Source organism: Myodes glareolus, chromosome 4, assembly GCF_982192425.1.
Source record: "Myodes glareolus chromosome 4, mMyoGla1.1, whole genome shotgun sequence".
Lineage (NCBI taxonomy): Eukaryota > Metazoa > Chordata > Mammalia > Rodentia > Cricetidae > Myodes > Myodes glareolus.
Genome location: NC_142029.1, coordinates 48,819,222 through 48,845,460, shown reverse-complemented (window position 1 = coordinate 48,845,460; position 26,239 = coordinate 48,819,222). Strand labels below are relative to the sequence as shown.

The 26,239-nt window shown below is 47.0% G+C and overlaps 1 protein-coding gene across 2 annotated transcripts in view; it reads right to left on the bottom strand.

Annotated features, from left to right (window-relative positions):
• The window catches only part of Rasgrf1 (Ras protein specific guanine nucleotide releasing factor 1), a 108,982-nt gene that overhangs the window by 55,198 nt on the left and 27,545 nt on the right, over positions 1-26,239 (bottom strand). Inside the window, exons 3-6 of one of the 2 annotated variants that reach the window (XM_087905466.1) lie at positions 24,655-24,802; positions 18,631-18,723; positions 15,332-15,585; positions 3,410-3,489 (exon numbers count right to left, since the gene is read on the bottom strand). In XM_087905466.1, coding sequence (XP_087761592.1) covers positions 3,410-3,489; positions 15,332-15,585; positions 18,631-18,723; positions 24,655-24,802 — 575 coding nt within the window. The remainder of the gene's footprint in view (positions 1-3,409; positions 3,490-15,331; positions 15,586-18,630; positions 18,724-24,654; positions 24,803-26,239) is intronic. The other variant, XM_087905467.1, reaches the window with a different exon arrangement.

Below are 26,239 nucleotides of genomic sequence, written 5' to 3'. Positions count from 1 at the left end.
ATTATTTTTTTAATTTTATATATGTGATTTGTTAGGTGACTGAGATGCCTATTAACAACCATAACAGATGCCGGCTGCCAGATTCTCCCAGCAAGGCAGTTACCTGCTGCAGGGTCCTTGCTCTTCCCAGCACTGCTCACTCCCAGGCCCAGCCTAAAGTCTCCAGCCCCTGAGATTCCCTTCCCTCAGCTTCTCTTCTCTATGGAACTTAGTCATTTTGGCTATGTGCTCTCTCGGTCTCTTGGCTCCTGGTTCCTCTCTTGGTCTCCTTCTCTCTCCTTTCCTCTTCCTTCCTCATACTCCCCACCTCTTTCTCCTCTCATGGCTCGGTTCAGTCTGGGCCCTTCCATAGCCTTTGTCTGTTTTCTCCTTTCATCCATGATAAAAACCTTCTCCTCAACCATACCTAGGAACAGCCATGTCTTCATTTTTCATTCATGTTTTGCCTATATGTAAATATACCATGTGCATCTGGTGGTGGCCAGAGGGGACATCAGCTTTCCTCTGGAACTGGAGGTACAGACAGTTGTTAGCCTCCATGACTGAGAACCAGACCCGAGGCCTCTGCATGGGCAGTAAGTGCCATTCTCCAGGCCCCTGATCCAGCTTTTTATGTAGCTTCTGGGGACTGCTCAGGCCATCATTGCTCTGAGGCGAGCGCTTTACTGACTGAGCTATTTCCCCAGCGTGGCAGAGCAGGCTCTGATACGGAAAAATTGTCTAAATTCTGTCAATCATATTTTAATAAAACGCTGATTGGCCAGGCAGGCAGTATAGGCAAAAAAACCAGACAGAAAGTAGAGGTGATACAATGAGAACAGGAAAATTCTGGGAAGCAAAAAAACTCCCTCGCCATTCCTGTACAGACCACCAAAGAGACAACATGTAACTTGCCCAGCTGAGAAAGGTACGGAGCCATTATGGCTAACATAGATAAAAATAATGGGTTAACATAAGTTATAAGAGTTAACAAAAAGCCTGACCTAATGGGCCAATCAGTTTATAACCTTATGGAGTCCTGTGTGTAATTTCTCTTTGGGATTTGCCGGCTGTTGGGGTACCGGGCGGGATGGAAACCCCAACAAGCCGGCCCTCATGTTACATATCGCGCCCAGACGTGGATAACTAAAGTAGTTGGGTGTGGTGGTACACACCTTTAATCCCAACACTTGGACGACAGAGGTAGATTGACCTCTGTGACTTCAAGGTGTGGTAACACACGCCTTTAATCCTAACACTGGGAAAGCAGAGACACGTGAATCTCTGTAAGTTCAAGGTGTGGTAACAAACACCTTTGAGCCCAGTACTGGGGAGACAGAGACAGGAGGATCTCTATGAGTTCAAAAACAGCCTGGTCTACAGAGTTATTCCAGGACAAAGATATACAAAAAACCTGTCTCAAAAAGCCAAAAGATAAAAAACAAAATAAAAAAATAGAGGTTAAAATAAAGCTAACATAAAGATAAAAAATATACAAAAAATCTTGATACTGTATGTTATTATGCTCTCTTTAAATTGTTTAAATACTGAGAAAGGAACAACAGCTGCTAAAAGACTTTTGTTTTTAAATGCTGCTAAACTAACCCAAGATAGGTATTTTAAAAATACCTTGGCTTCAAAACTAAAGTCAAAAGGTATGTTACTTTGGAGAAGAGATTTTGCTTTTGTTTTCACAAAAAATAAAAGGCTATAAATTCATTCTGAGTTAAAAAAAATCATCTTTGCTCAAGGGAGGCCACCTAAAAAATCTCCAACAGAAATAAATGGCCCAGATGTCTGAGTTCTTCATCCAAAACAGGTTCAAGACTGCTGCCTAAGATAATCAAGACTCACAGGATACTCCAGTCATGACTTGATTATAACTCTAAGTTTTCCTTAGGTCCCCATAAGATTATCAGCGCCCCCAACCAACAAAAAGTAGCCTAAAATACTACGCCCACATTCCCAACAATGTGTATTTTCCTTTGTTTAAAAAAAAATGATACAAAAAATTGTCTAAATTCTGTCAATCATATTTTAATAAAACGCTGATTGGCCAGACAGGCAATATAGACAAAAAAAACCAGACAAAAAGTGAGGTAATACAATAAAAAAAGGAAAATTCTGGAAAACAAAAAAACTCCCTCGCCATTCCTGTACAGACCACCAAAGAGACAACATGCAACTTGCCCAGCTAAAAAAGGTACGGAGCCATTATGGCTAACATAGATAAAAATAATGGGTTAATATAAGTTATAAGAGTTAACAAAAAGCCTGACCTAATGGGCCAATCAGTTTATAACCTTATGGAGTCCTGTGTGTAATTTCTCTTTGGGATTTGCCGGCTGTTGGGGTACCGGATGGGATGGAAACCCCAACAAGCCGGCCCTCATGTTACAAGGCTCTTTGACAAGAGAAATATCCGAAGGGAGGAGGGGACTTGGAGAGCTAAGTCTGATCTGACAGTGGGTCTCCCCCTATTGAGAAGGGAGCATTGGTGACCACCTTTCCTTACTACAGTGAGAATGTGAGAAAGAGACAAAGAAGCACCAGCCTGACCCAGGTCTGGTATAATGTATGGGTACAGCTGTGTCTCATTCTTGGGACCCGACAGTACAGCTTTCAATGCCATGGAGATGAAGCCGGAGCCTTTGTTCTAGTAATTCAACTTCTGGAAACCTATTTCATGAAAATGCCCCTAAATTTTTGTAACAATTTAAAACCAATAGAAGAGCTAGCTGATCATAGTATGTATAATTGGGGACACTGGAACATTATACGGCCACCAAAAAACTCAGGATGAAAAAACTGGGTGTGAAAAAAATGTTCCACCTATGAAGTTAATTTAAAACATAACAGCATTGTTTGGGCAACTAGGGATACAATTGAGACCCTGTCTCAAAGCAATAAAGAAAAAAAAAACCCCAAAACAATCCAAACAAAAGTCCCCAGTATAATGTAATCAATTTAGTGTAAGTAAACAAATGAGAAATGTCTGCTATAGACAGGCTTCAAAGTGTTTAGCTCATTAAGTTTTTTGGCTGTGTAAAGACAGGAAAATAAAACTCTCAGATGCTCAGGACCTCTGTGTAGGGAAATGTGGAAGGGAACACAGACAGCGGAACACAGACAGCAGTATTTGGGGTGGTTGTCTTTGGGATACAGAATGACCGTGACATTTTAAATGTTTCCTACTTTTCTGGAGTTTGAGACATTTCTGAGTGTGCATGTTCCTGGGTGGACATGTGGTCTCTTGAAAAGGAAAGTGGATAGGCAACGAGGAAAACCTCATTTTTTCCTAAGAGCACGTGGCTATTGTCTTTCTCTTCTCAGGGACTCTGGGGTCTACAGGGTAACTTGCTGTGATGATTGAAAGGGACAGAGTTGTCTCCTGCGCTGAGCATGGGGTCCCAGGGGGGTGGCTACTCACCCAGCACCAGGGTGGGCCAGCTGGAGATGCGGGCCTTCAGGCCTTGGTAGAAGATCTGATGTAGGAACATGATGGTCTCACTGAAAGAAAAAAGCACCAATGAGCTCCTGCCTGGGTTTCCCACCTCTCTGGTGAAGACCCTGCTGAACACATTAGTGTCACACCGAACGTGGGGCCCTCAGTAGGAACTTCTAGTCACCTAGTGATGGGGCATCTACCCCTACACAAGCCCCTCTGCACAGGGGATGCCAACCCACGGAGATGGCAGAGAAGACCTTGGTGGTGGGTCCAGAGGGAGAGGGAGACTACCTCACTACTTCATTTGAGTCAAAGAAAGCACAGGGTCTGTCTTTCTTCATTCCTGGAATGTTCTTATCCTTTTTTGGGACCATTTCCTAGGCTCTGCTTTCTGCTCGGATGTGGTCTCTCTCGTAGCAATTTTTGATCTGAGGGGGTCTTGTTGTATCAACACTACCTGAGCAGGGGAGAGGTGGAGGGAGCAGGGAGCAGGTGTATGTAGAGCAGGGCCCATGGGCAAAGGCCCTGAGAAGGTCTGAAAAGTCCTCTGCAGGGCAGAGATGCAGGGAGGGTGGGAAGGGGGAAGGAGAAAAAGAAACCTGGTGAGCTGAGGAACAGGGAAAGGAAGAGAAGAAGAGAGAGAAAGGGAAAGACAGAGAACTTAATAGTCCATGCCAAAGAGCTAAACCAGCAACCCTGGGGTAGGCCACAGGGCATGGAGAAGGAAAGCAAATCCTACAAAAACAGAGAAAGGGGGCTGCAGAGAACAGCTGCTGACTTTTTCTTTCTGAGTGAGGATTTCACGGTTACTGACTCGGCTGCCATCTGAAAGCCTCCCTAGTGACCTGGGGGAGACTGGTTTTCATTTGATACCTAGTTGGGTCTCAAATCAGGTTAAGAACTTTGCTTTTCAGCATGGAAAGACCCTTGGATAGCAAGAGACCAGCCTGGGGTACATAAGAGTGCACAGAAAAAAAAATAAGAAAATTGATCTGTAGTGGATGGCAGGGAAACTGGAGACCTTCAAGGTTCTTGAGGAGCTTGGTGTTTGCATCCTGTCAGATGGCGCTGAGCGTGCAGCCATCAGTCACAGGGACGCCACTTCAGACAGCCAGAAGACACACGCCAGACAACCGGGCATGTACCAGTGAGGAAAGAAAGCTCCTTAGATACAATACGGCACGGGTCAGTGCAGCAGCAGACCCGGAGCATCACTAAAAGGATGGTAAAACCAGCTTGAAGGCATTGCAAGGAGTGGTTCAACTCCACAAACCAACCAAACAAGCTAACTAATTGAGTCACGAGACATTTTCCCACACTCAGTGTTTGTTAAAAGTTATATCTCCACTCTTCTCTAGTTAAATGTGCAGCAATGCGATGTCTGTGTGTGTATGTATGGTGTGCATTTGGTATATGCACACCTGTGTGTACCAGAGCATGAGCCTATGTGCACGTGTGGGAAGGCCATAGGCGAATGTCCTACTCCATCCCTCTCTGCCTTGTTCCTTTGACACAGGGTCTCTCACCGAGCCTGGAGCTGGGCTGGAACCCAGCAAGACCCAGCCATCCTTTTGATTCTGCTCCCTATGACACTGGGGTGAAAGACATGTGCAGCCATATCTGCTTTTTACCTGAGTGCTGGGGATTTGAACTCAGGTCCTCACGTTTATGTAGCAAATGTTCTTGCCCATGGAGTCATCTCTCCAGCCTAAGTATGATGCCTTAAAAATCCATATACCCTAACTGAGAAATATTTCCTTGCTGAAAGATGTTGCCTGAACCCCCAGCAAGCCGATCTTGTTGGTGGAGAGTCTTGCAGCAACATCGACCATGGCTAATGAGGTGGCTGCTGAAGGCTGAAGAGTGGCTGTGGTCATTTCTTAAGATAAGACAACAGTGAAGTTTCCCAGATCCACTGACTCCTCCTTTCAAGTCAAGAGTTCTCAGTTCCATATTTTATGACCAGGAAAACTCCTTCCAAACCTCAGACCTTGCTGCTGCCATCGGCCAAGTTTTTGGGGCATTCTCAATTCTTTGCCATGTTAGAACAGTGATTCTAAACCTTCCTAACTCTGTGACCCTTCAGTACGGTTCCTCATGCTATGGTGACCCCCAACCATAAAATTATTTTCATTGCTACTTCAGACCTGTAAGTTTGCTGCTGTTATGAACCATAATGTAAATATCCATAATGTAAATATTCCAGATGATCTTAGGCAATCCCTGGGAAAGGGCCATTCCACATCAAAGGAGTTGTAACCTCCCAGGTTGAGAGGATCTCAGGGTCTCCAGGAGTAAGAGCTATGGTGAAGACACCACCATCTTTGCTGAAGACACCACCATCTTTGCTTATATCCTAAGATCACAACCCTTCAGTCTCATCTTCATACTCCACTTGTGATCGGGTTCTTTGCTGTGTCCACCACACCAGTGGCGACACTCTCTCTGTGGGAGTCTTGGGTGATTCCAAGTTACCTGTGAGAGTTGGAATCATCCCTTCCAAAGCTACTGTTAACGTCAATATCTTGTCCTTTCCCATGAATCTTGGATGCTCTTCTCGCCATCTAAAATGATGTGTGTTTTCTAGAAGCTCTTGAATTAACTTTGACCAGATCCCTCGGAAGAATTCCTATCTGTGGCAGCCTTATGAACATCTATGATTCAGACAATCAAATCTGAGAGTTGGTATTCCTCCTTGAGGCACCGGCTGCAGAGCAGACTGTCACCTTAGCAGCATGAGGTAAACATTCACTCTGTATGTCTCCATCATAGCTGTGCAGTGACCAGGTGCACTGTCAATCACTGGCGCTGTTTTGGAAGGAATCTTTATTTTTCTTTAGCATTAGGTCTCAACAATGCACTCCCAGGTTATATATAGATGTGCCTGACTCCATCGACAGAGCACAGGTGAAGGAGTGTCAGGCTCTTGGCAATTCAGAACTTTAAATGACCTTGGCTTAGACTTCACATCTAAACCTCTAAGAGGTCTAAGCCCTTAATGAGATAGCTCAGTCTTTGAAGCTCTGAAGCCAGGAACCAACTTCTGTGTAGCTGTGTCAGATTTTCATGGAGTCGCCTGGTCTGTCGGGCTCTTTGGTCCACATGGAGAATTGGGTGTGGGGTGCAACTATCTTTGAGGGTTATCTCTGGTCCATCTTCTGAATGGCTTACTCCATTTTCCCCATCAGCACCCGATGCGTATCCTCGCACTACATGCTGGGAGCATGATTATATCCCATGAACCACTGCAAGCTTCTGCAACTTCCTCACCTTTCAGCTTTGCCAGAGTTGAGGGTTGGAGCATCACTCTGGGTTAGGTCACAGCCTCAGGCAACACCATTGCTTATTTGAGCGTCCCTCTGGACCACTCAGAAAGCCTCCCTAGCAGTTAGAGGGCTGCTAGCTTCCTTAGCATTTGTGTGCTTACTGGACCAGCACCTTCTTTTTTACGAAAAGATTTATTTTTATTATTTTAAATTAAGTGTCTGGGTGTGGGTATGTGCCCATCAGTGCAGGTACCTGAGAGGCCAGAGACACAGGATCCCCTGAAGCTCTACAAGTTACAGGTAGTTGTGAGCCACCTTAGGTGGGTGCTGGGAAATAAACTTGGGTCCTTTGCAAGAACTGGAGGAGTACTTAAGCACTGAGCCATCTTTCCAGGCCTGGAGTAGCTCTTTTAATTCCCCTCCAGGCCTCTCCTTTGCCTTCACAACCTGGTATTCTGTTGCAAGAAGCTTGGCTCTCAGGCCACTCAGCTCTCAGCATGCTTTTCTCACTGAGTGATGTTTTTGCTTTTGATTCAAAATAGGATCCTTAGACTGTGCTTTGCTCTCACACTAAGGGGCCACTGTAGAGTTATTGTTCCAATTTCAGTGTTTTATCTCCGGGGACAGGGAGGCCAGAGAAAGAGAGAGCAATGGCCAGATGGTGGAGCAGCCAGAACATATGTGGCATTCATTATATCAAAAGCATCACCTTGTTTGTGGCACCCCAGTTAAGTCATAACATCCAAGGTCACTGATCGTGGGTCATCATAACATAATAAAGTTTGACATTCCCTAGGAATTACCAAAATGTGAGAGACACAAACTGAGCCTGTGTTATTTGATGGATATGCTCCGTGAAGGGTGGTCACAAGCCTTGCCTTGTGACAAGTGACTTCTGCTGAGTACAGCGGAAGGAACCTGCTGCAGGAAATGAAGCCTCCCTCCTACAAGTATGGACTCTGAAAACTTCATCATAACCTTACAAGCCAGAAATCACCATTGTTTCCCACCCTGTAAGGAAAAAAAATCTATGGTTTCATCTTGACTTGATGTGCTTTAAAAAAAATTACTGCTGGCCTGCGGAGACAGTTTGGAGGATAAAGTGTTTTCTGAATTATCGTGGTGACTAGAGTTTGGATTCTTAGAACCCAAATAAGCTGGCTATGGTAGCTTATGCTTTAACCCAGCACTCCTGGGGGAGCATATGCCTGTACCCAGTACTCTTGTGGGGAGATGGGAGGTAGAGACAGGTACCCACGGCAGTAAACAACTGGGAGACCCTGACTAGAACAAGGTGGAAGGGGAGGACAGGCAGACACCCAGCGTTTTCCTCTGACAGCACATGCATGAACCCGCAGTCATACATAGGCACACACACAATTAGCACATTGGTTGAACATTTCCCATTGGTCACAGGTCTCTATTCTGGGAACTGTCTGGTGATGCCCATTTACTATTTTCTCCCAGGAAGTTGAAACAATTCTCTCAAACACAGCTCTGACATGTGTGAGCCCCATCATTCACTTCAGATTTATCCCGGGTGGGGATGTGGCTTTCCATTTGACTACAGTAGGTTCTGAATTTTCTTTCTGCCTCAACCTTGGACACCAGGCCTTTCCCAACTCCTACACTGCATCTGTATTCACCTGCAGGTTATTTTATGGGAAAATAGTTAAACAGAGCTTGCTTTTATCCTTCCATCCATCCATCCATCCATCCATCCATCCATCCATCCATCCATCCATCTACCTATCCACCCCACCCACCTTTCTGTGTATGTAGTATGTGCAAGTGTGTATGCATGCTTGCATGGGTGTGAAGACAAGCTGATGTCAGATGTCCTCCTCAGTTGCTCGCCACTGTATTTATTGTGGCAGGGTCTCTCACTGAACCCGAAACTTGGTTGTTCAGTTTGTCTAGCTAGCCAGCGACTACAGGTGGACCGCTGTACCCGCCCAGCATTTCTGTGGATGCTGGATATCTGAATTTCAGTTCTCATACTTGTACAGCAACTGATTTAACCACCCAGCCATCTTCCCATCTTCTTTATGGCATATTTCAATTGCAGGTAGGATGTGTCTTTCATTGTTTACGGAAGCTTTAAAATCATTTTGTTAGGTTATACTTTGAGTAGAATTATTTTAAATTTGGAGAATATTTTTGGTGAAAGGACATTTGTGACATGGAATCTCTCTATTCTGGAATCTTACTAATCTGGACACCGGTGCCCATTCCTTCCTTTTTCCCTCTCTCCCTCCCTCCCTCCCTCCCTCCCTCCCTCCCTCCCTCCCTCCCTCCCTCCCTCCCTTTATCCTTCCCTCCTTCCCTCTGTGTATGCACATGCGTTTGCAGGTGTGTATGCATCTGGAGAACAGAGGACAACCTTTGGTGCTTTCCTAATGAACACTATCAACTTTAAGTTGAGACAAGGTCTCTCACTGGCCTGAAGTTCACCAAGTAAGCTAGGCTAGCTGGCCATCGAGCCCCAGGGATCTACCGTCTCTGCCACCTCAAGGCTGAGATTACAGGCTCACAGTACCACCTTCAGAGTTCTCACAAGCCTGAGAACAAGTTGTTCTGTAGACAATGGGAAAACTGCCCATCTGATTAAAAACTACCTGGACTCTAGACTCACTGCCATGTTCCTATCAATTGCGACCTCTGACAGCCCACACAGCTACTCCTCCATGATCGGCTTATCTTTTCACTGAACAGCAGCTCTGGCTGGCCAGCCTCTCAGGCCTTCCCTCTAACCCATCGTGCTATAGAACCCATGCTCCACTCTCAATAGCACCTGCCTCTGCATCATCTCTGCCAAGCTGATTGCTAACGAATTCCTCACTGGTCCTCCGCTTCCACTCCTGTGCCCAGCTCCCCCTCTCTCTGAACACAGCAATCTTGAACATCTACACTGATTATCTAGAGTGGCCTTAGCTTGGCCTGCACCACCCCCACCCCCTGCCTATCTTACAGACCCTTTCCTCTTTCTCATTTTGCTTCTGCCGCTCTGCCTTTATCTCTGTTCACTGTACTCAAGGTTTTCTTGCATCAGTTTTTGCATAGGCTGCTCTCTTGGTATGTAGTGACATTTGTCAGTTGGGAGAAGGAGAGTAGAAGAGAGGAGGGATTGTGAGGGGGAGAGAGTGGAGTACTATATGCATGCAAGTATACTTTAAAATTCCTTTCGATTTTATTTTATTTTATGTGTATGAGTGTGTTGCTTGCATATATGTCTGTACACCACATTTATGCCTTGTGCCCACGGAATCAGAAGAGGGCATTGGATCTCTGAGACTGGAGTTATGGGTGGTTGTGAGCCATCACGTGCGTGTTGAGAATTCAACATGGGTCTTCTGCAAGAGCAGGAAGTGCTCCTAATCACCATCTCTCTAGACCCAAGTGTGCTTTTTTTTTTAAAAAAAAATTAAATTTTTATATGAATAATTGGAAATCTTTCCACTTTATTCAGCTCTTTCAGTTTAGGTAAAAAGTGATTGATTTTAGTCAGTTCTGTCAGTTTAAGTAAAAATGATTGATTCTTTTAAACTGCTAAGCTTATCATGACTCTCTAAGGAGCACCACAACCCGGCTCTCCTCAAGCTCCTTTGAAGGTGGAAAGCTGCGAGCTGTGTGCAGAGCTCGGCCATCACACGGGCAGGTGCCAGACCAGACGCTGGCCACTCCCCATCCAGTCCCAGCAGCAATGAATACCGGGATTGAGCTCCTGGCCCCCCAGCTCTAGTGGGTATCAGTCACAGCCCAACCTGTGTCAGAGGTCAGCAACTGTGGCCTGGGGGGGCCAAACATGATGCACCCCGTCTTGGATGATTCATTTAAGAATGACCTGGAGCCCACTATGCACCCCAGACTGGCCTCAAACTCTGAATCCTCCTGCCTTTGTCTCCTCTGTGCTGGCGTGTTAGGTATAGTTGCAACCACATCTGGGTTTTGCTTGTTTGTTTTTACATCTTAAATGATTGGGGGGGGGGAACCTTCCAAAGGATACTTTGTGATATATGAAAATTATATGAAGCTTATATTTTAGTGTGTATAAATAAAAATAGGAACAGTGCTGCCCCATGGGTTTATGTCTCTATTATTGCTTAGTTGCCATGGGAATGTAGAGTCCACAAACTATATATATTTATTTTTTATTAATTAATTTTTTAGTGACTAAAGCAATGACATTTTATGTGTCATTGTACTTGGCTCAGATTTGTCCCTTCATTACCCTCCCTTTCCTTCTGCCAGCTCCCACTACAAAATAGCGAAACTCATATCTGGCCCTTTGCAGAGGGGGTCAAGCACCTCTTTCACAAATATGAGGATCTGATTCGATCTCCAGCACCCATGGGGAAAATGGAGCATGGTGATACAAGACTGCGATTCCAGCTCTGGGAAAGCAGACAAGAAGACCCTTGATGCTTGCCAACGAGCAGTCAGACTGGTCAGGTCCAGTGTAGTGAGAGACCTTGTTTCAAAATATAAAGAAAAAAATAAAATGGAGAGAAATTGAAGGAGAGAGCCAGTGCGGACCTTTGGCCTCTACATGCACACACATGCACACACATACGGAAAAGAACTGACTGTTTAAATGTAGTGAAGACTGTGGCAACAGAGACCCTCTAGGCATTCACAGCAGGGGTGTCTGCCAATAGGGTAGCAATGGAGTCTGGGGGACACTGAGGGCCGTCACAGGTCATTTGAGACCCGCTTGCCTGTCTCCTCCTGCAGCGACTGGGAAGGAGGCGTGACCAAGGCCAGCCCAAAGTGGACAGAGTGGGGCCAGAACGGGGCAGAAGCAGGCCTGTACACTCTGCACTTTATGGCAGCTTTGGTGCCCACTCCTGTCCACTCTCCAGGTCGCTCAGACATGACAGACGGACTGTGGCAATGTCTTCCACGGAGTTCCTCATTGGCACAAATCAGGGCTTCAGGCAGTCACTGTCAGTCATCACAGTGCACATCAGGACACACGCACCTCTGACACCCTGTCACCTGGCAGTGGGGCCTCTTAGCACCATTGTGGGCTTTCAGCCCTCAGTGCCAGGCATGGATTTTACTAGGCAGACCACCCTGGCCACTCAGAGCCTGCTGCAGCTGCTTAAGAGAAGGGTTTTCTGAGGTATGGCATGCAATCAACACCCTCCACAACGCTGCCAACCTGGAGAGTGGTCTCTTTCTTCTCCAGGACCCTTTAAATGAGCACCAGTGAATTAAATCACCAAAGTGACATCAGGTTTCTAATGGGGTTGCCCCTTTCCTCTCACAGGCAAGGTTGCTGGGCATCACTGTTTGCAGAAATGCCATCCAGGAAAAAAGCAGGTAGCCTCCCTCTTCACACGTGGTTCCCAGACCTCTGCCCCATAGGTGAGGTGGAAGGCAGGCTGGGTCAGGTTCTGGAGCCTGTCCCCAAGACACTTACAGTAGGAGAGAGGTGGGACTCACATAGAGGGAGCGACTTCAGATACAGAGGATATTTGGAGTCCTGTGCTGTGATCTATACTCATCAGGAGAACGGAGTTAAGGAGAGGAGCCTAGTTTTAGGCTCCTCCGTGACTTAACAAGATGCCCCGGGAAAGCACAAGCCTTAACGTAAAACAGACCTAGGTTAAAATTCCAGCCCATGTCCCTGGCTACGTGCCTTTGAACACTTTCTAGCACTGCTCTGAGTCCTAACCCAGCCTCCTGGGAAATCCCTGAGGGTCAGAAAGCACATGGGCTGGCATAAGGAGCCTGAGTCAGGCAGGTCCCACAGAGCAGTGCTTTAGCATGGGACTTGTCCTCAACACTCAACTGTGCAGAGCTCTGGGTTGGGTTAGGCTACGGGACTAGCAAAGAATTCCAACTGTTTTTCGTTTTGTTGAGATAGGGTCTCACTAGGTAGCTCAGGCTGTCTTGGAACTCACTATGCAGACCAGGCTGACCCCAGCTCAGAGATATTCATCTGCCTCTGCCTCTTGAATGCTAAAGGTGTGTACTGTTACACCTGGCTTGTTTTGATTTGTCTTCCATCCAGACGTTCGTAGTCTCACAGGGAGCATCAAGCTTAAGACAGAGAAGACAGTGCTGTATGTATCTGGTCACGTATCTAGGAGGGCGAGCAGGAGGTAGGCACCAGCTCTTGATGGAGAAATAAGTAAGGAGAGGAGAGAAACCAAGTTCTGCAGATCTCTGTATACCAGTAGGACCACGGGTTTTTCTCCTTAATACACACATGGTTCTTTATACCTTTTGCTTCCACACCCACAGATTCACCTACATACACATCAAAAATGCTTTAAATAAAACTGTGTCTGTAGGGGCTGGAAAGATGGCTTAGTGGTTAAGAGCGCCTGCTGCTCTTGCAGAGAATCCAGACTGAGTTTTGAGCACCTATACGGTGGTACAGACATTTGTAATTCCAGTTCTAGGGGATCTGGTAACCTTTTCTGACCTCTGGCACTGCACAAACATGACACACATACACACATGCAGGAAAAACACCCGGACACATAAAGGAAATAAATGTTTAAAAATTGTGTCTGTAGTGAATATGTACAGACTTTCTTGCCATTGTTCTTAAACATTATATCATAATAACTATTTGCATAGCCTTCTCATGGTTCTGGTTATTATAGGTCATCTAGTGAGGATTTAAAATATACAGGAGGGCTGGGGGTGGTGGCGCAGGTCTTTAATCTCAGCACTCAGGAGGCAGAGGCAGATCTCTGAGTTCGAGGTCAGCCTGGTTTACAAGACCTAGTTCCAGGACAGGCTTCAAAGCTACCTGTCTTGAAAACCCTGTCTTGAAAAACAAAACGAAACAAACAAACAACTATATACAGGAGGATATGAGGGTTATATGCAAATTCTAGGCTATTTTACATAAGGGCTGGGTATCTGCAGTTTTTGCTGTCTGCAGGGGTCCTGGAACCAGTCCCTAGTGATTACTGAGGGACAATTATAGTGAACTAATACTGTAAGTTATATTGATTAATTTTCAACATCAAGTGAGCTTTACCTTCTTCAAATGAATCCTACTTAGGTTCTATTATTCCTTTTCTACACCACTGGGTTCAATTTGATATTTTGCATCCACATTCATGAGAGACACTGTTCTGTGGTTTTCTTTTCTAGTCATGTCTTTGCTTGGTTTTCATATAAAAGAAAAACTGGTTTTACAATAGGAATGTTCCTAACACAGATATGAAGCTGCTTTCTTTCAGGGTATATTATTATGAGCACGTGGGGAATCCTTGGCTTAATGCTTTACACAAACTGTGTCCATTTCTGTCTCTCTTGGCCATGGTCTCACAAAGATATAGCTCAACCAGTTACTGGGGTGACACCAGGTAAAGAGCATGCTTCATTGAACATCTGGTACCCTTATCTGAGCTATGGTTTGTTCCTGACAAAACTCTCTGATGGTACAGGAAAGTGGGACTTCTGAGGGGTGTGGCCTAGTAGGACTGACTGGATAGGGACACTCTTAGGAAGGGGTTGGGAATGGCTTTGCATTGGGTCTTACATGCAGGAATGTTGACAGAGGTTTCTGCCCGGTCCTGCAGCCTTTCAGTCCCAAAGAAACACACAGAGGTCTACATGAATTATAAACTGGTTGACCTATTAGCTTAGGCTTCTTATTAATTCTTATATCTTACATCTTAATCCATAATTCTTGTCTGTGTTAGCCACGTGGCTTGTATCTTTTATTAGCGAGGCATTCTCATTTTGGTTCCTCTTGGTCTGGGTGACAACTGCAGACTGAGCCTTTTCCTCTTCCCAGAATTCTCCTGTTCTCATCACCCTGCCTCTACTTCCTGCCTGGCCGCCCCACCTATAATTCCTGCCTGGCTACTGGCATTTTATTAAAGCATAGGTGACAAATCTTTACAAAGTACAAAACCATTGTCCCACAGCACAGGAGTGGGTTGGTTCTGGGAACGGTGGGTTTGCTGTATGAGTGAAGCAGACCCCTCCTTCCTCTTTTGCTTCCTTGTTTATCATGGGATGCCTCTCTTTCAGGGGCTTCTGTCCATCAAGGCTCTGATACAAGAGCTCTTCAGAAGTCAAACTTTCTGCTAAGCTCCTAAACTTCCAAAACACGAGTGCAAATAAACTGTCTTTTCCTGCCTTCATTCCTTCAGTCCTTTCTTTTCTGCAGTGTTGAGGCCTTAATTGAAGATCTCCCACATGCTAGGCAAATGCGCTCCATCTGAGCTGTATTTCTAACCACTTTTAACAATAGAGTATTCAGCTTCAGGTATTTCACTATAGTAATTTTATAACTCTTAAATATTGAAAACAGAGTTTCTAAACAGTGGTGGGATTGGCGTTTTGGGTGGAACAGTTTCCAGGCATGTTTGGAAGTATCCATGATCCTGGTCCATCAGATGTCTGTAATAACCTCCTCAAAACCATCATTGGTAACTGTCTTACAGTGTCAAAATGCTTTAGATTTAGACTATGTAGGCCTCAGTTTGTATTCCCATCTCACACGCTGAAAAACTGCTTGACCATGTGACCTCAAATTATTTCCTTCCGCTCCGGGCCTCAGTTTCCTCAGCTGTACTTGGGGGGAGTCAGGAGTCAGCTCAACATCTGTTGACCAATTCTTCCAGGCCTCCTCTCCACCTTTGTTGTCTGTCTTGCTTACCTGTTCAGGAAGATGCTGCTGACGTCATCGTGTGTGATGGGAGGTTTCTTAGAGCTGGCCGCCATGCGTAGTGGGCGCAGAAAATTATTGACAAGGATGTGCAGTTGCTGCACGTACTCGGCCTCAGCCTCCAGCATACTGAACACCACCTGGTTCCTCTTGCGCATGCTGTCGGCGTGGGGAGACCGGATGTAGTCCTGGATAACGGTCTTCCACTTCCGCCGGCACAGCCATCCCCGAAGGAAGCTCTGTACCTGGTGAAGACCAGTTGGGGAGGTTTAGGTTAGTATCAGTTACTCTTGTTGTTGTAAGCTGTGTGTACCTCAAGGGCAGGGAGTTAGTCATCCCTGCTGCTGGGAGCAAAGGGAAGAGGAGCTGAGATGTAGAGCAGGCTTTGCTGCCTGTGAGATGCTGAACATGCTCTTTGGGCCCTCTGAGATAACTTTTCTACCTGTGAAATAGGGTCAGGGAGCATCACCGCAGTATGGATTAGATGGCTTGTTAGAAGTGTGGATTCTAGGGCCTGCTCCAGGCCGCTGCATTTGAACAGGTTCCCTGATCGCTTTAGAGGAGCAGAACGGAGGAAAAGCGGACTAGCGTGGGGAGAAGGATTGCTAGGCTCTGCTTGGCATGGTTGCGTCTCGTCTAATGACTCTTCTGAGAGCTCAGAGGTTTCAATTAAAGTTTGACTGGAGAGGGTAATTATCAAATTGAACAGAACATGGCAAATCTGCTCATCTCTAGCTCTTCTGTGGCTTTGCAGCCTGAGTGCCAGTCTGGAGCCTCTCCTGAATCAGCAGGGAAATGAGTCGGGCACTTGCTCAGTGGCCTTGAAGTTGGCTGAGAGAAGTGGCCTCTGACAAGTGGCAGGAGCTTGGGAAAGGGTCTTCACTCACGCATGTGCCTTGACACACACACAGACACACACACAGAAATACATACAGAGAACACAGACACACATAAACATACATACTACACATACACACAGAAACAGAGAAACACACACAGATACTGGCAGTTATATACCTACACAGACACACAGACATATACACATAGCCACAAGTCATGCATACACAGACATATACACACAGACATGTATGCAAACTTACATGACAGATACACATAGACACATAAAGACACACAGATGTACACTGACATACTCATACAAGCACACACATGTGGAGACCCAGATACAAATAGACATACACACAAGAGCTGTCTACTTTTATGTCATCTGGACACAGCTAGAGTCATTAGAGAGAAGGGCCTCAAATGAGAAAGGGACTCCATAAGATTAGGCTGTAGGCAAGACTGTAGGGCATTTTCTTAATTAGTGATTGATGTGGGAGTGCCCAGCCCATTGTGTGTGGTACCATCCATCCCTGGGCTAGGGGTTTTGGGTGCTATAGGGAAGCAATCTGGGCAACCATGGGGAGAAAGACAGTAAGCAGTACCCCTCTATGGCCTCTGTCTGAATCGGCTTTTGCCTTCAGTTTCCTTCCCTGTTTATGTTCCTTCCTTTGCTTCCTTCCCTCAGTGGATTATGATATGGAAGCCAAATATACCATTTCCTTCTGAAGATGGTTTGGTCATGGTTTTTCAACATAGCAGCAGAAACCCTAATATACAAATACACACATAAAGACACAGGTACACACACACACACACACACACACACACACACACACACACACACAGAGTTTCCTCAGCTGCACAGGTTTCTAATCTAGGGTCATCTACTTGTTGCACTCTTGGGGTTTCTGGGATGTGCACAAGCTCACGATCTGCTCAGGGAGGGATACAGAGACCGAGGCCAGCATACTTTACTTTACTGAAGCACCCTGGTCATGGACAGCAAACAAGCCTGCAGTGCAGATTCACCTCCAAGGAAAGGAGGTCTTTGTAGAAAAGGGAGGGCTTTAAATCACCAAGAAACAGATATGGGGGTGGATTTGAGCAAGCAGAAAGGGCTGCCCTGAGTTGAGAGGTGCACTGAGACATTCAGGGACCACAGCAGAGCCAGCTGTCCCTGCCTTGGTGGGACCTGGTGTCAAATCTTCATATTTGCTGATATGAGCCTGACAGCTCCTGCATACCCATGTGGCTGGCTTGGGAATGGGAGAGGGCAAATTCTTCTGCCTGCGGCTGGCACTGCTAACTGTACAGGATGTGGTCCAGGCTCTTAGACCTCCTGCTTCTCCAGGAGACCACACGGTCATGCAGCTGAGCTCACGGGCTTGAGAACTGGTGTCAGGGTTTGAATGTCTGCCTGCAAATATTTAGCTGTGTCAGCTTTGACAGGTTACCTGGCCTCTCTGTGTCTCAGCTTCCCCAGTATGAGAAGGGGAAGATAATCAAATCTCAGAGGCTTTTACTGAAGATCCACTTAACCTGCCTCGGGCTCCCAGAATAGCATCTGGCACGTAGAAAGTGGCTAATAAATGCTGCGATTTCTATTTTTGAGAAACTAGATATTCAGATTTCCACATGAAGTGTTTAGCTCTTAAAGCACTAGCAACAAATATAAATGGGAAAATATACATGGATGGGCTGAAAGCCATATGCACTGGGGAGGGCTGGACTTGGCCTGTGGGATATATTTGCAGTTTCTGGTCTGCATGTCATGGTGTCCTTCCTGCAAACCTCACAAAGAAGATCCTCTTTTTTTTCATTTGCCGTTCTTAGGGTGAACCATTTTTCTTGTCTTCAGTCTGGCAAGATGAAAACATAGCCAGCTCCCTTCCCTGTGTTGTGGCACTGTGGAGTGATATTGTTATTATCCTGGCTATTGGGCAGGTCCCTGACATGTTGTAAATTATCTCTTCCCTTGGGAACTCTGTTAGAGCCGAAGTAGAGGCTGGTTGTGGGGTCTTATGGAGGCCAGCTCCCTTCTGAGCCCTGCTGGGGAGTGTGCAGTTGTGAGGTATGTGTGTGTGTGTGTGTGTGTGTGTGTGTGTGTGTGTGTGTGTGAGGGGCTGCAGGAGGGGCAAGCAGATAAGTGATGATGGAAAGATACCCCAGGTGTCTTGGTGAGCCTGCACGGTACTTGGAGGAACACTCTTAAAGGGAACTTCCTAGACCTTGGTCCTGGCTCCATCTCCTTCTTCCTTTCCCTTGTCTCTATAAAATGGGGCTAGATCACCTTCACTCACAGGGACACCCAGAAAGTATGGCTGGTGTCAAAAGAGGCAAGTGACTTCTGGATCCATCTCTGGAACTGAGGTGACTGGGTGGGGGGGCCATGCCATAAGGATACGTGGGATATCAAGTGGGCACTGCCAGCCAGGGACGGTACAGACCTTCTTAATTTTCTTGATGTCACTGTCCTCGTCATTGGGGGTGACAATCTGGGTGGACTGGATGCGGTCTTTGTTCTTGAGCAGGGATGCAATCTGCAACAGAATCACAGGTCAGTAGTGGGCAGGGGACACTGACCAGCAGGCAGTGGCAGCACCTGAAGCCTGCTTCCTCTGCCACCAGAGACGATGGTGTTGTGTGCTGAGACTCCCGTTAGGTGCCAGGTGCCTAGACAGCAGTGATTGCCACATGGAGCAAGTCTACCTTGGATACCGTGGGGTCATTGGAATGTGGACAAGGCCCTTCTAGGTGTGGAGTGTTGACTATAGCTGGATCTATGTTTTTCTTCTATGTTCTGCAAACCACAGGTTCCTTTTATTTTACTGTGCTAAGATATATAGGAAGATAAAAGTTACCATGTGAATCTTTGTTTTCCGTGCATGATGTAGAATATGTGTGTGGTATGTGCATGTGTGTGCAGGAGGATGTGCGCTTGGATGCTCCTAAAATGGAGGCCTGAGGTCTTTCCTTGATTGCTCTCCATCTTTAATTTTTGAAACAAGGTCTCTCATTGAAACCGAAGCTCATAAATTTAGTTAGGATGGGTTGCCAATGAACTTCATCCATCTCCACCCAAGGCTGGGATTACAGGCATGTCCCACCATGCTAAACTTTTTACTTGGGTTCTGCAGTTCTGAACTCAGGTCATTGTGCTTGAGTGGCAAGGATTTTATTGCCTGAGCTATTAATTAATTTTAAACAAGAGTTTGTTTGTGTATACACACACACAGACACACACACACATACACACACACACACACACACAAACAGACACACTCTCACAAATGTGCAGATCAGAGGACAACTTTCAGGGTCCAGTCTCTCCTCCCACCACGTGGGTCCCAGGGTTGAACTCACATCGTCAGACTTGGAGGCAAGTGCCTTTACCTGCCGCGCCATCTCACTGCCCTCGCCAGTGAATCGCTGTCGAGAGGCACCCAGTCAGTTTGTAATGTGCAGCCTACATCACCGCCCCTCCCTGGGGTCTTCAGGTGGAACCCCTGTGCCCCTTGCACAGTAAGTCCCTCCTCCTCCAGCTGCTGGCAGCCACTGTGCTGCTCTCCATGGGTGTGACTCTTACACCAGGAAGCTCATGTGGAGTTACTTGGTATATTGTTTAGCATTGCTCCCCCAGGGTTCATCCGTTCTGTAGCCTGTGTCAGAATTTACTTCACATATATTATCATCCATAGTTTTCATGTATCCCCTTCCTCCTGTCCTTCCATGGTTCCCTACCCCTTCAGGCTGTTTCTCTTCCTTCTCCCAGACAGATAGTCCCCTCTCTGCCTTTTGTATCCATCACCCATGCTCCTTCCAATTCCTTAAGATCTCATCTTCCCCTCTGCATAAAGTTCCCCGTGTGCTATGTTCCTTTTCCTTACGCATCCATCTGCTGCTTTCAAGTCCTAGCTATTGTGAACAGAGCAGCAATGAACATGTATGTATGATCTCTGGTGGTAGGCAGCACTCCTCCATTTGCAGACATTGGGCTGTCCTTTGTCTGTTCAACAAAACCACGTGGCGGGATAAATCGGATCAGAGCTGGTGGTTCAGCGTTCGGCTCTGTTGGCTGATCTCTCTCCTCTCCGTGTTACCGTGAAGTACTTCTTAGTATCAAAGGCCTCTTTGGAGTTTAACTACTTGCCCTGAAAGCTAAGGTAGCCTCCAGAATATCTAAAAAACCTCCATTTGTCTTATTTGGGGATCATAGAGGATCAAGACCAAGACCCAGGGCCGGTGTCCAGGAGCTGGCTGTCATAAGTCTGCCTGAAAGCATCCCAGAGGACAGGCCAGCTGTCATTTTGTACTGGCATTCACATAGTAAAAAGAGAACTTCCTATTGAAGAAAAGCCACCCGTTCTCGCTCCCCGCTTTGCTGAGCGTTCTGTGGAGTAGCTAGAGTGGTCTCATTCATTACAGCTCCTGGTGGCTAGCACAGGACCCAGCACGCAACAGGCCCTTGTTAGCTGGAAAAATAAGTGCATTAAAAACTGATCAGAGCAACGATGACCTGCAAACTCCCAACCACAGGGAGCTACAGCAATCACCGAGCCCAGCACATCTAAGGGCAGAAGCTCAGGGAATTCTCAAAACACAGCTGCCGGCAAGCTGCACCTACCTCGGAATGTGAGGCCGTGTGCCCTCAAGGCCACTTGCTGAACCTCAGGATGAATGGCTCTCAAAAACGAACCACGGAAGCCTTTGAAAGTGGAGTGAGCAGTTGCAGGCTCTTGACTCCTAGGCTGCTAAAATTACTCTGGCTGGCCTTCACTTGAAGAGTGTCTGAAAACATCTAACTGGAATGTTCAGTGGAGAGACCGGCTTGCCTGTTCACTCTTTTTTTTTCCCTCTGAAATACTTACTTATAATTTCTCCTTAATCCTTAAATTTAGAACATTTACATGTTGAAATAAAAGGTCAATATTTTGGCTTCTAGTCTAAAAGGTTTATGGTACGTTCACACACACACACACACACACACATGAGACACACAAGCATAACACAAGCATAGAACTCTTGGTGATCTCAGAGGCTTCTGCTGCTGGGTCAACACACCCCTCTTGGCCTGAAGGTCTTTATCTTCATACCATCTGGCTTTCTTCACCAGTTTTTATATTTGCAGGGAGGATGGTGGTGATGGTGTTTGTTGGGGGCTAGTCTGCATTTAAAACTGATGATGGGGCCTGGAGAAGTGGCTCAGTGGTCATGAGAGAGCTAGCTCTTCTTTCAGAGGATCTGGATTCAGTTTCCAGCATCCACAGGGTGACTTATTACCCTCTAATAACTTCAGAGTCAAGAGTCTGATGCCCTCCTTTGACCTCCTTGGACACCAGGCACACACATAGTTTACAGACAAACATGCAGGTAACACTAATACACATAAAATAAAATAAATATAAACAAAAAATTAAAAAGCAATTAAAACTTGCAGTGTGCTTCTGATAGGCTTTCTATAGGACATTCAACCAGTGGGGACCAGGGCAGAAAATAGGCACAGCCAGGCCTCACTCTGTGCTGTGCTGCCCAGTGCTCAGACAGCCCTAATAGTCTTAGAGTCTTTACAACTCCTTTGTCTGTTCCTTTTATTCATTTATGTGTGTGGTGTTTGTGTGCACTCAGGCACGCACGCCTCTGAAAGCCAAAGGACAGCTTCACCACTCATCCTTTCCTCCACCGTGTGACCCGGGGATTGAACTCATAAGCTATAGTTTTATCCCCTGAGCCCAGAGTCTTTATTAAAGATCAGACTGGGTGCACAGCTCAGGAGAGTGAGGAACTTGGATTGTTGTAGCAGTCTTAGGCTACGACCTATGGCAACATAGTTTTCTCCCTCTTGCTTTCCTTTGGTCCCTTCCAAGCCTGTATATCTCCTTAGTGCCCACCCCATCTGAAAACCCCAATGGTGTCTCGGTGTTTGGCTCTGCGACAGGCAGGGTGCATCTGGGATTACAGGTGTGTACTACCACCTGGGGAGCTGAATCAAGAGGTTCCTGAGGCCAGCTGTGGAGGTTTGAATGGGCATGACCCCCATAGACTCATGTGTTTGAATGCTTAACCCATAGGGAGCAGCACTATTAGGAGGTGTGGCCTTGTTGGAGTAGGTGTGGCCTTGCTGGAGGAAGTGTGTCACTGTAGGGGTTTTGAGGCCTCATAGTTCAAACTACGTCCAATGTAGGACACAGACTCCTTCTGCTGCTTGCAGATCAAGATGTAAAATTCCAAGCTCCTTCTCTTGCACCATGTCTGCCTACATGTCACCACATTTCTTGCCATGATGACAATGGACGGAAGTTTTGAAACTGTAAGTCAACCCCAGTTCACTTTTTTCCTTTACAAGAGTTTCTGTGGTCACAGTGTCTCTTCACAGTCATAGAAACCCAAACTAAGACACCAGCCGAGGCTACACAGTGAAGAGTTGTATAAAACAAATGTCCAATAAGGCACAGCCAGAACAGTGGTGTCTATCCACTATGAAGGGCAGGGCATTTGATTGGAAACATTGCTCCAAATTCCCATCAAATAGGCCTTTCCTGCCATTACACACACCCACATACCCTCACCCGCATATACACACCTCCACACCCCCACCCAGGCTTCTGACTGGCCTGCTCCTAGCCCCCCCAGGGGGCTCTGCCCTCTGCATCTGTGCCTTCTTGGGCCCACAAACTGATAAACGTATTCAAGGCCAAGGGCAAATTGAGCTTAATATCCTCTGGCTTTCAAACACCTTGTCAGGACCAGGGCTCACACAGCACCACTGTGGCCCTGTTCACACTCTGACACAGCAGACTGGAAAGGCAGACATCGCCACACTCCTAGCGCCTTCGGGAGCCTGCACTCACTCACTCACCAAGCCCTTACACGCTATCATGCCAGGCAAGAGGGGCTGAGAGGCAGCAGAGGCTGCCCAACCCTTATGGAGTTCCTGTCAGGCTGCTGAAATCAAGGACACGCAGGGACCTTGGTGCTGAGCTTCAGAAAGGCTTGTGAACTAGAGTCTACAGCACAAGTTAGCAGGAGCTCCATCAGGAGGTGACAGTCTTTGGCAGGATTTGGCTAGGTGGGGAGCATGGGCATGAGAAAGGCATGCCACAAAGGAGCAATAACATGTGCAAAGGCCAGGGGCTGGGACAGATGAGTGCTCTGGGATGCTGGGTGGGTAATGGGGCCACAGTCCTTCCCTGGTCTCATTGTGTGTGTGTTGGGGGGGAGTTCTATTTGGATCCAGGAAGCTGTGTTGTGCTATCATACACCTCAGGGATTCTTTCCAGAGTAGAATGGAGCCCAGAATCAGTCACTAGTGTTAGGAAGAGGACATTTTTGGGCTAGCCTCTGGAAGACTGTCAGAGGCACTGTATAGAGCAGAAAGACCAGACGGTGGATGGGAGCTGCCAAGTTCTAGGTCTGCCATTTCTCATCTGTGTGTATTTGGACAAGTGACCTGAGCTCTCTCAGCCTGGCTCCTCATGGCTTAGCCTACTGATGGCAATGGGGACCAATGAAGGAAATGGGTCTGAAGTCTTGCGGGACTAAAGATGGGAACTCCAATTAAACATAAAGTTGTAAGTTGATCTTACTGCTGGTGTAGAGCTTTGCTTTTGCTGGATGAGATAGGGTTGGTAACTCTGAGTCTCTGAACTTCCTAGATAGGGCGGGGAGGTGCCAGGCTACAGCTACAGGTGTGGAAAGGAGTTCTGTACACAGATAATCCGGCACCCGGGGCTTCTAGCTCTGTGGTTGACATCTCCATGTTTTTCATCCTTTCCTGTTGGGATCACAGTTTTTTGGGTGGCACCTGTTGGGATCAGGGAGCACAGCCTGGGGATGGCAGGTCTGGATCACATGAATCCCCACCTCTCATCGAGCCCTGCCTCCTTTGGGGGGTTCTTGCATGTCTCTTCTCCACATCCTGGCATCTAGAATGCCGCATGGGCTGCTTGGAAGGATGCCTGAGAACTTGTGCTTCCAGGAGTCAACAGCATCTCCTGGCATGGTACCTAAATGCAGGTTCCCTTTTGGGAGTTCTGGGGTCGCCCAAGGCCTTGGTAACCAGTTAGTGGCTAGGCTCCAGGAGGTGTTTGCAGGACTTCTGCCCAATGAGGCCATACATAGGAAAAACTTGATCTCGTCATCAGGGGCATACAGCAAAAGCCTGTGGATTTATCATTTGATACTTGTGCATCTGGTGAAGGTACAGAGAGAGTTTGCAGTAATGACTACAGGTGATACGGTACTCCAGAGTCTGGGGCTGACAATGGCGACATTTAATGTGTCCTTAATAACTTAGCTATTAAACATTTCACTCATTCTTATCACCTGGTTTGGTCATAGCAAAGACCCTATATTATATGAAACAACTCAGGAGCAGAGAAGTGGGGGACACACTTCAGGTGGTACTTGGTAAGCACAGAGGTGGGAGGAGTCTGGGGTTTGACCTGGCCTGGGGACCCCTGGCTTGCAGTCACCTCTGCCTTCAGTCGCTCGATCTCGATCTGGCCGTCCTCGATCTGCTGTCGCAGCTGCTTGGCCACCGTCTTCTCTGTCTCTACTATCTGCAGCAGGTGCAGGTACTTCTGCATGAGCGCCTCATGCTCCGTGGCCAGTGTCCTGTAGCTGTGGACAGAGGTGCATGGCAGGTAAGAAGCTGCCCCTGTCTCTAGGCCCTACACACCCATTGCCTATAATCTTCTGACTCTTTTATTAGCCTGACTCTCTTGGTTATGTTCTCTTTTTGTCTCTCTTTCTCTCTCTATCTCTATCTTTCTCTGTCTCTCTCTGCCTGTCTCTGTTTCTCCCTCTATATTACACACACACACACACACACACACACACACACACACACACACACAGAAAGACAGACACACACACACATACACACACTCTCTCTCCTCCTGGGACGTTTTCAAGGTAGATAAGCATTTTGAAATATACCCTCGTCCCTTTCCTTAACTCCACGCTTCTTAGGCTACTTCTGGGATTCAGCTGAGTTGCCTTGGTGGGCTCCTCCAGGGGTCTTCTTTCAGCACCTGAGCTTCTAGTAGTGTGGTGATGGAGGTGGATATACTGTGTGCCTAAAGAGTGCTCAGTGGACACTTGCTGCTTGCAAGGGTGGCTACAGATGCATACCTCAGGGCTCCTGGGATATACAGAGGACAAGTAGGCACAGACATCTCATTGTTTGGGTGATACCTGAAGACACTGCACAGACACAGAAGTGTCAGGTAGTGAGTCACGGGACCTTAGTGTATGCTAAGAAGGAGAGGACCAGCAATGAGGACTGTGATCAGGGAAGACTTCCTAGGAGACACACCACCAAGTTGGAGCTGAGGCTTTTGGCTTCAAACCTAGTTCCTTGGGCACCACTTTAGGGCAGCCCTGGCTGGACACTTATGCTGGCAGGAATTGATAATGAGGGGAAGTGCTTAGGTGGCACCAGAGCAAAGAGAGTCTCAAAGGAGGAGAGGAGGTATCTCGTCAGATTCCTAAATTAACATGTGGCACACAGATGGGCAGAATGGCAGAGCAGGAATGGAGGTTAGAAGTCACCCCCTGAAGAGAGACCTCGGTCCCTTGTGTTCTGGGTCTGGACCTCTCCTGATATAACAAGGCCATCAGAGTGCATCACCGCTGTGGAAGAGGCCCAGTGTGCAGAGGGGCTTGCTGAACAGGACTCCAGCATCTCAGAGGAAGGTGTCTATCCAGATCTGGTCAAGGTCAGGGAAAGGGAAGGGCCTTGGAAGGGAAAGGTTAGAGTTCTCAGGGATAAATAGGTCTAGGTATATATCCCTCACTATTCCTCAAATTCTTCCTCTTACTTCATCCCACCATCACCCCAGAGTCATCTCTTTGCCTTTCCCCTGTCACCCCTACCGATTGCTCTGTCCTCCTGCCCTCTCCTCACTAAGCAAGGTCTGTGTCTCCTTTCTTAGTGATAGTGAGGGGCTCTCCTTTCCTTCCTCTGATTGGCAGAGCCCAGGATAATTCATATGCCCATTAAAGCCCTCTGCAGGGTCTCTGTCAGAGCAAACTGCCTCTATTCCATCACACTCC